Here is a 13,229-nt window from a genome sequence, read left to right as displayed (position 1 = left end):
AGGATCCTCCGTCGATAAGATTATTGCAGATACAGGAATGAATTATCAACACATAGTATACACCAACAACATTGAATGGCCAAGAACTAGATATTTTTAATTATATTTCCACATGGTAGAGATAGATCCAACAATGAAGTACAAAGTGAAATATCAGGAATGATATCTCCAACGACAGACTAGGGTGGTTGCTAACCACCGAAACTGCGACTACAAAATAGGGAGGATCTTGCACCTCCGAAACTGCAAAAATGCCAAACTCCAACTGGAATTCGTAGATACAAAGAAAATATAAAATTCACCATACCTACAACTATGCCAAACTCGGCCTTATAAAGATCTCTGGGAAGTTTCCCGAAGGGTTACAAGCAAGCCGACAATAGTTTATTATTTTATTAATTTGGGCCCCTATATTTAATAATTTAATTAATAAATTAAATGATATTATATAAAATTTAGGACCACTTAATTAATTAACTTATTTAAGTCATTTTATTAAAATTGGGGGCATTACAAACCTCACACCTACTTCACTTCTAATCTATAGATGTTCGTACCACACTCTACAAAAAATCATGTCTCCTCCAATGCTTTAATTACACCATATTAAAAACCAACAAAATCAGTACCTCTTCACACCTACTTCACTTGCAATCTACAAATGTTCAAATCACACTTTGTATAGAATCATGTCTCTTCCAAGACTCTAATTACACTATAGTAAAGTTTACAAATCTTCCTATTACACCTGTCAATGTGCCCATTGCATTTTCACATGTGGTAGCTAGCATAAGCACCAATCATAAATATACATTTCTTTTAAAGTTGATTCATGTTGAAAAACAATGACATGAGATGGAAACACTGAAAATAATGGCTTGCAAGACTTTATATAATTATGTGATATGCTACATGGATTCTTATGGATGGATAAAAGTTGTGAAGAGTTATGAAAACTTTTACTTTTATGAAATGAATGATCATGCCACACCAACACCATTATAGCTATAGTCGATTTGACTTGAGTGGATGATGTCATGAAGGACATCATTCCCATCATTGGGTCTGTCAAATATTGCTCAGGATGCCCTTAAGCCACTCCAGTTGTACACACATGATTCCATGGAATCAGAAATGACAATGCTATCACCACTGATTGGAAATCTCATTATTTTATGATATTATGTGAATTAAATCTGTTAATATTTTCTTGGTATTTACTGTTTAGCCAATTTTGTTATAGTTAGCACAATTGATATAAATTATGAAGCTATAACTTTGTCTCTGAAAAATAGATTGTTTTAATGTGTGAATTTTATGTTGTTTCATATATATTTATTTCAATGTAGATGCTCTCATAAAAATGATTTAGGGAGGGGATTTTTATTTAAAGACGAAGGATTCAAATGAAATCAAATGTCATTATTAGTTGCAATAACTGATCTTAAGATTGAGGTGGAGGTAATGTATGTATGAAATTGACTCCCCCACATTTCAATGCCCTAAATGACTTAGGACAAGCCTGTCCTAGTTTTGGACACGTAAAGTGGCATGAGAATCAAAGTGGATAAGGTAATGTATGTATGAAATGGGCACCCCCAAATTTCAACGGCCTAGATGACTTAGGACAAGTCCATCCTAGTTTTAGACACATAAACTAGCATGAGAATCAAAGTAGAGAATCATTTATCCACTGCTAATGAGAAATAAATATTATTTGTTGATTTATCAATTGTTTTTTGAAATTACATAGGAATGGGAAAAAGTTAAAACACAAGGGATGTGTTTTTACAAATGTGTCAAGAGGGTTGTTTGAGAAGAAAATGCTATGGCAAAATATGATAGAATTAAGTGCTCCTTCTAGAGTTAGTTGGAATGAATAATGTCAAAAGTGTCATCTACATATCAGCAACATTCTAATCAAATATCAAGAAAATTAAGTTTAGGAACAACGCAAAATGAACCCCAAAATGGCTCCATTTAACTAAAATATGATATTTGAGCACATGACATGGAATTAAGAAGTCAAATAATTGTTGCAAAGTCTCAAGTTGGGAGGGAAAGAACTAATTATAATAAAGGGTTAACTGACAAACTCAATATGCACAATAAATTTTGGTCTTTCTAAAAGAAATGAAACTTAAAGTTAACTATGTTCATCTGAATGACTTCCCAAGATTTACAGTAAATATTCAGGTTTAAATTATTGAACATACCTCAATCCATCTAGCTAGCATAGGCCTCCCATGTGCAATGTCATAATTCTTGAAATGAGATAAGGCAAGTTGAAGTCTTTCAATAAACGGTATATATACTATATCAACCTTCAAAAGGAATGGATCCATGTTAATATTTCAAACTAAAATTGTCATTAGAAGAACCAAATTAAGGCAAATCACATTAACTCATATGACTATGAGATACCCAAATCTAATAAATTGCATAAAAGGAGCATACCACACCAAATTCACCGAGAAAGAAAGGACTTGTGCTAGAAAAATTCTGAATTGATGTCTCCAATTGGTCAAGCGCAATACCTGCATTCAAACAAAAGAAGCATCACTTTCAATCAAATAATATCCAATGACTTCTTTACAAACTATTTATTAAATTTTAATTTTTTTTATATAATTGAATGAACATTCAACCCCATGTAAATGGGTAATGCCAGGCCAACATTAGCATGTGGGAGAGTGAAGCATCTTAAATAGTCTAAACAAAGAAATTATAAATAAATTTGTGTATCTTCATTGGATTGGCCTCGAGTATAAATCGGTGAGGCAAGACCAAGGTTAGCAAGTGGGAAAGTGAAGCACCTTAAAAAGTGTAAAAATGAGATTATAAAAAAAAAAAAAATCTTCATTGACATTGGGAATTCTACTCTAGCAAGGAGGAAATTACAAGGAGAAACTAAGTTTAGGTTGAGTAATAAAATACATAAACAATTATATTATTCTCATGGTTCGAAGAAAATAGCAATTCCAAACTTGAAAAGTCATGCAAATATCTAGTTGAAAATTTAATTACTAAAATAAATAAGCATACATGGATAAAAAGATATAGGATGGTTCTATTTACTATAAATACCATTAAGTGGTACCAAGAAATATGTATGGACTATAATTGGTATGCATTTACATTTGGCATGTGGAACAAGATGACTGCCATACTACATCTCCTAGAATAATATAGTATAGAGATACTCACTTTGCCCGCAAGGGTGCCACCATACAAAGAACCTAAAGCTAGTGAGCTCTACAAGGTGGTATTCAATATATTCTTCACTAATCCAATGTAAGGGATATGGTCCTAGGCAAGTTTGGGAATTTTATAGCTTCTTTAGGTCACAAACTTAGCACTCTAAGAGAAGAAGAAGAAGGATACTCATGCATGGTTGTACCTACATAGCCAAGGATATGTTTACCTAAATCATCTTACCATTAAATTTCTATCATAGGCATGCATTTCAATTTTTGAACTCCTACTTTTCTTTGGCTACTATAATTCTAATGCTGTATTGAACTTGTCTTGAATATCAAAAAGTTGTGAGTTCCTCCTAAGTTGAGTAGAATTGGAGTACATCCTTTGTCCACTTAGTTTAGTCTGAATTATAATCAAGCTAGTAAGAAGCTATTTTCTTCGCCACTCACTACCTAAGGAAGATCCATTCAAACAACAACTGAGAAAATGTGAATTCCTATATCTTGCTAGTTACAAATTACAATTATTAATAGAATATTGTTTATTTACAAACTCTTGAATATCATTTTTGTAGGTTCTTGGTAGGGAGATTGGTATAAAAATACCGCAAATTTCAAAAGATAGCCCTTTGAATTTTGTGTCAACCTTGTAATGCTTTTGGTTGTGAGTGTAATTGGAGTTTGTTTGATGCCATTCATGTGAACAAGTGTAATAATTTGACTCTATAATGATTCAATGAACCAAGTTTTTGTGGAATACAACCTTCACTTTCACACAAGAAAGGTGGAGGAAAAATGAGGGCAGCCTATTTTTTTTGAATAAGATTGATCCCTAGAGTGACTAGATTGTGTAGGATGATCAACCCTCCTTGTTTACAGAGGATGTGATTGCTGATTTGGAGAGATAGGTTATGGAGGATGTGGTTGCAGAAAAAGCAAGGGATATTGGATTGTCATTGGATGCCATTAACGTTGAGAGGAGTCATTGCCATCTAGTAGTAGGGTGGAGCCACAAACATAGTCTTCTAGGCCAAGTAGGGAGCTAAAATTGAGTGTAAGGACTAGACCCTCTACAACCCAATTTTTCACTAGAAAAAGAGGAAATTTTAAAAACTTGTAATTTTTTATTGCTTAGATATGCCATTTATAAGGATAATTTTCAAATGCTATCATTATACATTTATAATAGTTATTAGTCAGTAGCTAGCTATTGTATTTAGCTCTATGATGATGTGATTTTATAATCTATTTATATTCAAGAATAAATTTAATAGAAAACACTTCTACATGGCTTCTTAGATTCATTTGATACATTTTGTGTTGAATTTTGCAAAAACATTGTGATTTCAAATAAATTTAAGCACCTTTTTAAGTTGTTGAGTTCATTCTAGGTCAAAGATTTGGGCTTGTCAAGTACTCACCTAGTCCAAGTTTGTGAATTATGGTATTATTTATATATATCTGTGTGTGTGTGTGTGTGTGTGTGGCTCTTTTCATCTTTTAATGATTTAGATGTTTATATATACACATGTTAAATGAATGTTTTTATCCGATTCCATTTATTATATTCAAATGTAATGACACCTGAAAGACCACACCCTTTTTTTAAAAGAGCCAATTCATGAAGCTATTACTTGCTTATAGAATTATGTATATCCTTAGAGCTAACATATTGTTGATTCTATTCAATATCGCCAACAAAGGTCTTAATCTTATTAAGATCATTTCCTTAGCCTTTATTTACTATTAAGGTTGAGATCTAAGTTTCCGGTATTGGTAGGTTAATTATTAAAAAAATAATATTCTAATTGCCAATAAACAAAATATTTAAATAATTCATAATTTGCAAAAATGAAAATACTCATAAATTCATAATTCAGTGATTTGTTAAATGTCTATAAAAATTGAATTGATGATCAATATTCAATAATCTTCATATTGCTCTTCATTGAGAGCATCGAAGTCAATATTTGGTTCTATTTCATTTGAACTGCAAAGAGTAACAAGGTCACTACCACTAGCCATGTCATATGTACATGTTGCCTCATCTAAAGAGATCCAACAAGTTATGCAACAATAATGTCTAAGTTAGCACACTCAAGAGGTAGATCCCAATTCTTTGCCACCCCCTCATTGTAATCAAATTTCTTATGTGACAAGAGATGCAAGTTGGAATAAAAAAAGACCAAAACCTCAACTACTTTTCCATCCAATTGGGTACACATATCTATGGGAATCAAGGGCCTAGATTTGGGGAGGGCAACTAGTGGGGATCTACAAATGGTGATTCCAATGGGGTTGAGGGGAAGTGCTCGTCATGGGGATTTGGGTGCAATACCCCTCATGGGATATGGGGGAAACACCCTCACCACCAAGCCCAATTTAAGACTTTGAAACCACACTAATCTTCATGGAACATGCCATTTTCACAAATTTATCACTAGCACGTGAAATTAGGTATTTTCCACTTATTTCTTTATAGAAATATTTTACAAAGATGTTTTCTTTTTCTTTTTTCTTTTGGACAACACTTAGGTCACCTCGAGTCTTCTTGGGTTTGGCCTAGGTTCTCCCAGGGTGGTTGGGACGGACCCTAGGTGAATCTAGAGTTTTCATGACCCTAGAATGAACCCATAAGGGTATGGGGAGAGGCTCTAAGAGAACCCAATAACATAGGTTGAGACCAATATATCGAGGACAGATTCAAGTATACTTGTTGCTCTTTAATTAATGTGCTAACATTCTTATGGTTTTGTTGTCATATTTTGCCATTTTTGGATGGGAATAAAGATTATCTGAAGGATTAGTGTTCAAGAATTGTTAAACTAATACATGGTTTCCAAGTTGCTACACTTTGTTTCAAAGTCAAGCACATACTCAACTTATCATTATAAAATCATTAAACCTCTTTGTACATCAAGTGATTTGACTTCCTTATGGTAATCATTAGGTTCCACTAGGCATCTAAAGCTTTAGTATGACCAATACAAAACCCAATGCAAGATCAAGTTAATCTAAACTATGTATGGTTTCTATTACAACCAACTGGACTTTTACTGTCCAATTAACAACCTAAGAGTTGTTAGTACCCAATTAAGTATTCCAATTTATCTCACTCCTTTAAGTTCACTATTCGCTTCACAGTTTACACAATTTTCATAAATTGTAATTTCTAACAATGTACCCATAGTCCATATTAACTTTTATGTCAGAAGGGAAATATCAATCCCATAACATACCATCCAAAGAGAAATAAATCTCAAACCTTGATAATGGTTGAATAATGTTTAGGCCTTTTTCTATTTTAAATTACATATTTTACGAATTTAAAATATTCATAAAATGATTTTAAAGTCATATTATTGACTTGGAATAGACAATGCAAGCTACACGAATATCAATCAACATAATGTTCGAGATTCAATTCCCTTAATAGCAAATAAACCAATATTTAATCCATAATATTCATTTTATGTTCAAGGAAACTTTGTACTACTTTGTACTATCCAAACCCTAATTCAACAAATAAGAACACATGTAATCTTCTAACACAAATGTATAATTAGTATATTGACATACTACATATACTCAATAAAGAAATGGCCTCTAATAATGTGCAACATTCTTATGCTGTCACCAAGATTATTAATTCAACATTTCAAGAGTTTTCAATAGAAAAAGGACACCAATCATTTCATTTCAAACCAAGGAATCCTTTATGTTTCCCTTAGTCAACTTGAAGGTATGTACAAGTTGGCAATTCAGATTCATGTTTGGCAGATTAGTTGGTTTCTTTTTCTATCTAAATTGCCAAATTAGCAGTTTTCCCATTTAGAGGTTTATATTATTGAAGAATGGGAAAAAAACCAACGAAACTGCCAAACCTAAATCTGATTTGGCAACTAAGCAGTTTTCCTATTTAGAGGTTTATATTATTAGACCTTATTGTAATTTCCCCTTTTTATGTGACCTCAGAATATTAAATGATTAGAATTAAGTTTTCAAAAAATAAGTAAATTTACGATAACTAATTTAAATTATTTAAAAAGGTCACAAAAATAATTAATTAATTAATTAGATATTGAATAGTCCTAAGCTTTTCAGGATTATCTATATTTAATTAGTTAAATGTTAAACCATGGTTGTTTAATAAAGTGAGTTATTTTATGTTAATGAAAAATTATAAGAGGGTCACTTTATTAGTGAGAAATTGGAATAAAATAAATATTATAAAGTCACTTGTAAGAATTTTAATATTTAAAAGTGATTTTTATAATTTATATTTCGGAAAGTTCCAAGACGATTTTATAAGGAGATTTGAGAGCTCATTTGCATTATTCTTGGTTTTGATAATTTCTCTTGAAGAGCCCTTAGAACTTATGGCTTTCGATTCAACAAGCCCTAGGACGAAAACCCTTGGGTTTCTTTTGGTTGATTAGACGAAAACCCATGTCAGCCAACCTTGGTGGATTCATCCAAGATTCACAGGTGCAGCTATTGGATTGGATTTCAAAGTTTGGATGTGAAAAGATATATCTTCTTGTAGGCTGAAGTTTTGATAATTTTCTGGAGGTTTGCAAGCAAGCAAAAAATTATTGTTCTCTCCGATTGGGATAAAGATTTATCATTTTGATTCAGATTGTAAAATGTTGAGCAGATCGATTTATCTATAAAGATTTCAAAATTTGCCAGATTGTAGATTCCAGACACAAAATTATTAAATTTATAAGCAAAAAATTAGTTTTTGATTGATGATTAATGATTGAATGTAGTGTGTGCAAGTGACATTTGGCAAAGGATTTTGTGTTGTGGGTGCATGTGTAGCAAACCATGAAATTATATATAATTTCAGCTGAGATAAACCCAGTTGTAATCAAATAGAGAGGGAAGCGATTCTAGTTTGGAGGTTTATGAGCCTCTTAAACTTCAATGCCAACCTCTAGAGAAGTCAACCTTGCTGATTGGGAGACCACATAAGACTGTTGCAGCATATGAAACAGGCATTGCAGCTTTTTATTTAATCTTCTAACATATGTAAGCTACCGTACCATGTTAAGGAGGGCTGCCGTAATTGACTTGAGGATATTTTGGAGCACCAAGGAAGTGTTAAGGTGATTGTTGATTGGTGATTGGACTATTCCAAGGTATTTCAATATTAATTTTCTATAAATGATAATTCTGCTGTATGAAATATCTGAAAATATTTTTATGTAACAGCAGAACTCAGAATTAAGAAAATTATTTGTGGATTACATTTTGTCATAATTTTTATGTGACTAAAGTTGGTCTCAATGTTGGAAATTTTGGAGTTGATTTATGAAGATTATTTATCACATTTCTCCAAACAAAATTGTTAAACCAAAAGAAGACCAGCCTATATGGCAACTGTGTGTTAAAAGTGTGAAAATTTCAAGTTTGGTAAAATATTCTGGAAAGGGGTACTACACTTAGTGTTGTGCATACACAAGTTATTACATCTCTTCATCAGCACAAATTTTTTAAATATTTAATGCATTCCATCAAGAAATTCAGTCTTAGGTTTAGGATTTGAAAATAAATTATCTTCTCCCTTTCCCCCAATAACTTCCTTCTTAGAACAAGCTAAAATATAGTCATATTAATGACTCCCTTGAACAGATCCTTCTCGTTTTCATTTGAATAGATATCGATTCAAATTATTTCCTGATCTTTTCCTTCTCCTAAGCTTCAAGACAAAAATAAAAATTCAAAAGTTTCTGAGAAAGGACAGATATTCCACTTCTACATGGCTGTTTTTATGTGGGATAAGAAAAAAATGGTTTTTATCTCATGCCAATTCTTTAGATTTTTTATGAGCCTCAAGCTTATTCTGAAGCAAAAGGAATACTTGAATGGGAAAAGGCTATGGAAGTTGAGTATCATAGTCTTGAGAAGAACAACACTTGGGTTCTGTCAGATCTTCCACCACGGAAGAAACCCATTGGCTGCAAATGGGTTTACAAAGTGAAATACAAAGCTGATGGAACTCTTGATAAGTACAAAGCTCAGTTGGTGGCTAAGGGCTTCTCACAAAAAGAAGGCATTGACTATGAGGAAACATTTGCTCCTACAACAAAGATGAGCACCATCTGCTTGGTTCTGGCCATTGCAGCACAGTATGGTTGGAAAGTGCATCATCAAATGGACATCAAAAGTGTCTTCTGCAATGGTGATTTGGAGGAAGAGACATAGCATCAAGGTTTCAAGGTTGCTGGTAAAGAACACCAGATATGTAGACTGGTGAAGGCTCACTATGGCCCCATGCATGCTGCTTGAGCATAATACATAAAAATTGATCACTATTTGGTTGGACAAGGCTTTCAGAGGAGTTTTTTTGATCCCAACTACTATGTCAAGAATACTTGTAGTGAGATTCTTCTTCTTGTCATCTATGTCGATGACCTAATCATTAGTAGCAGTGTGGCACATTTGATTGAGCAGACCAAATAGAATTTGTGCCTGTCTTTTGATATCAGATTTCGGACTTTTGCATTATTATCTCAATGTAGAGGTTTGGCAGACTAGTGGCAGTATCTTTACCTCTTAGTCGAAGTATGTCAGGAGTTTGCTCGATAATTTCAAGATGAATGATTGCAAACCTTCATCTACACCTATGGAGAAAGGACTGAAACTATCAGCCAAATCAGATTCACCTGTGGTGAATGAATCCACATTCAAGCAACTAGTTGGCAGCCTTACCTATATTACAGCCACTAGACCTAATCTTAGTTATACTATGAGCTACATATCTCTTTTCAAGGAAGCCCCTAAAGTAGAACATCAGGTTGCAGCGAAGCGTGTACTGAGATATATGAAGGGTACACCTGACTTTGGCATACTATACAACAAAAGAAAAGATCCTCGGCTGATCGGTTTTACAAACTCAGATTAGGTAAGTGTAATGTCCCTACTAGTTAGAGATCATTGTCCTGCAAAATAGATTGTTAGAACACAACAAAATATATACATAACTAATCTAATTTGCAATTAAACTTAAATTACTTAATTAATACTAATCTCAATTCTTATTTAATAAAAAGGATACGAGTGCAGTATTGGGACATGTCCTTAGGCGGCTGTGAAGCTCGCCTTCTTGGAACCCATCTTGGTTCCAAGCCATCCAAGAAATCGAAGGTTAATTCGATTCCTGTCTTGGATGTAATTTCTTACACCCAAGCCATCTAGGAAATCGAAGGTTAATTCGATTCCTGTCTTGGATGTAATTTCTTACACCCAAGCCATACCAAGGAAGACCATCATATATGATCCATTCTTTGCCTTGAATGATGCATCTCATCGTCCAAGTCTACCAAAGAGGACCGGTCAGATCCGTCTCTTCTTGGATGAACTTTGTCAACCAAGCCATACATATATGCATATAGATATTCAGTATATACTGCCTACCAGGGATTATCATAATCCCTGAATTAGACTACGGGGATTTCTCTTCAATAGCCTCCATCAGATAATCACATTATCACCATTCATTGATATACCATATTTCATAACAATTCATATTATTGACATCATTTGAATTATAATTTAACATACAACATTACGCTAAGATTCTATAACATACAACATTGTAATAACGATGAAATAATTCTGCAACATACATATTATAATATTCATGATATAATTCTGCAACCTACATATTATAATATTATGATATAATTCTGCAACCTACATATTATAACATTCATGATAGAATTCTGCAACATATATATTATAATATTCATGATATAATTCTGCAACCTACATATTATAACATTCATGACAAAATTTGTAACTACACATTATATATTAATAATGACATAAACATTAAAACTACCAATATAATTATGTGTGTGTGGCACACACATCCACACACATATACGTACCTGTGGCGCTTCTGCTCTTTTCTTCCTATACTCTTTTTTCTGCCCCCGTAACTCTCCTTCCTAACTCCCCTTTTCCTCCCCCTTTATCATCTTGGTTCAATCATTATTTATACCTTAACATCAAGGAGTCATACCCTTTGGATATTAAGAAGACATAACCTCTAATTGCAACCCTCCACGTAATTTATATTCTTTTCCCTAAATCCCACTTGATGAGGAAACATTACTTATTATAATCAAGTGGCAGCTTTTGACAGACACAATGAAATCGTATCAACTTAGTAAGATCGCACCCTTTCAAGGTAATTACACCTCTTTGTAAATGGATTACTATTGTTTCAAGCCACATCGCAGCCTGTGGTATAATTCTTAACAAACTATTAGTATTAATCACTCTCTTATTTACGGTTTGGTCAATAATAAACTACTAATCACCTTTCCTTAATAGTTCGATGCCCTTTCATCCGAAACAATTGCTGAGTGTATGTAATCGCACCCAATAAGGGAATTGTGTTCAGTGTCAATAATCATGATGACACCAATATTTGACTCATACTAATGTTACGCACCTCTTTAATAATTGTTTGGTGTAAAGGTTTTATTTCCATCAGTGGCAATTTCTAGTAGCTTGGTTACCACGATAGGCAAAGATTATCGCTGTTATTACTACCTATGATATGTTATTGCTATTGTGATTGCTGACTTGGTCGAATCAATCATAATCATGGCCACTGCTTCCATACATCTCTCCCATATGATCGCTATGGTTAGATATGAAATATTCCTCTTGGACGGTGATTTATGGATTTGTCCCTATTGATATATGGATCTGTATCTAAGAGTATATATTGTTGTCACTTGAATGGAGATTACACTTCTTAATTGTTGTCTATTTGTCTTTAGTTTGCTGCCTTATCAAGTGGTACGAGGCATGATAGACTGTAATATTTGTTTATGTAGTTATTAAATTTAAATATTTCAAGAAAATTATTATTGATAAATAAATATTAATTAAAAAATAAATATTTAATAATTTCAAATAATCATTCGTTGATAAATATTATATTAATTAATAATAATAATTTCTTCATTTAGGGTCTCTCTCTTTCTCTCCGTATATATATATATATATATATATATATATATATATATATATATATATATATATATATATATATATATATATATATATATATATATATATATATATATATATATATCGATCCAGGAGGGGACATGACAGTAAGTTTTGTTGATGACAGGAAGTCTACTTCTGGGTATGTCTTCAGTTTGGGCATGGGTGCAATCACATGGACTAGTATGAAATAGTAGGTGGTAGCTCTTTTCTCAACTGAAGTTGAATATAGGGGAACTGTCAAAGAAACATTTGAAGTAGTTTGGCTTCGAAGGATGCTTTCTAACATACAAATGTCTCAAGCGGTTCCTGTTAGGACTATTTTAGGTAGGTTTTCTCATTTTGGTAATTTTGGTTATTTCCCACTATTTTTCAATTTTGTCTAGGGCTGCTTTTCTTTAAAAGGTTTGCCTTTCAAGTCATGAGTTTAATTGAAAATCCTTGTGGCCCTTGCCGATAGGTGGATAAGGTTTTGTTTTCCCCCCGCATGTAGCTTTGAAGGGTTTGTAATTGATCATGTGCCTAAATTATTATGAGGTGGGCCTTGACCACCAGAAAGGATTGTATTGGCACTGAGCTATTATCTGATGTGGCGAACAAAGTGTATCAAAGTTGTTACTCAGGACTCGGTGGAATCTTTATTTTGCCCTGGCCGAGTCCCAAGTCAAATGAGCCATGTAAATGTTTCTCGGAGCTCGGTGAGAATGGTGTCCTGTGTTCAACGAGTCCCGAGGGGAATACGAATGAGGTAAATGTTGGTGACTAAGTAAGATCCAGCGTGTCAACTTGAGCCTTGCCAAGGTAGCTCTTATGATCTCGACGAGTGCCAAGAGATTTTAAAAAGGGGTGATGAGACAAGTGATACGATTGACAATTTCCTCGGGAATGGTTATTTGAATTTCACCACTTATCGTCGATTCTCTGAGATCAACGGTGCACATTTAAACCTGTGTAAAAGCCCGTTTGCACCATCATTATTCACACGAACTTCATTTA

At 33.2% G+C, this 13,229-nt stretch overlaps 1 protein-coding gene across 2 annotated transcripts in view; it reads right to left on the bottom strand.

The window, feature by feature from the left end:
* The window catches only part of LOC131078428 (protein IN2-1 homolog B), a 275,451-nt gene that overhangs the window by 29,670 nt on the left and 232,552 nt on the right, over positions 1-13,229 (bottom strand). For both annotated transcript variants that reach the window (XM_058016121.2, XM_058016123.2), the window contains 2 exons: positions 2,458-2,537; positions 2,217-2,324 (listed from right to left, as the gene is read on the bottom strand). In XM_058016121.2, the coding sequence (XP_057872104.2) occupies positions 2,217-2,324; positions 2,458-2,537 (188 nt within the window). The remainder of the gene's footprint in view (positions 1-2,216; positions 2,325-2,457; positions 2,538-13,229) is intronic.

This window comes from Cryptomeria japonica, chromosome 7 (genome assembly GCF_030272615.1).
Source record: "Cryptomeria japonica chromosome 7, Sugi_1.0, whole genome shotgun sequence".
NCBI classification, from domain to species: domain Eukaryota; kingdom Viridiplantae; phylum Streptophyta; class Pinopsida; order Cupressales; family Cupressaceae; genus Cryptomeria; species Cryptomeria japonica.
Note: the sequence above shows the minus strand (reverse complement) of the source record. Positions and strands in the feature narration are given on the sequence as shown.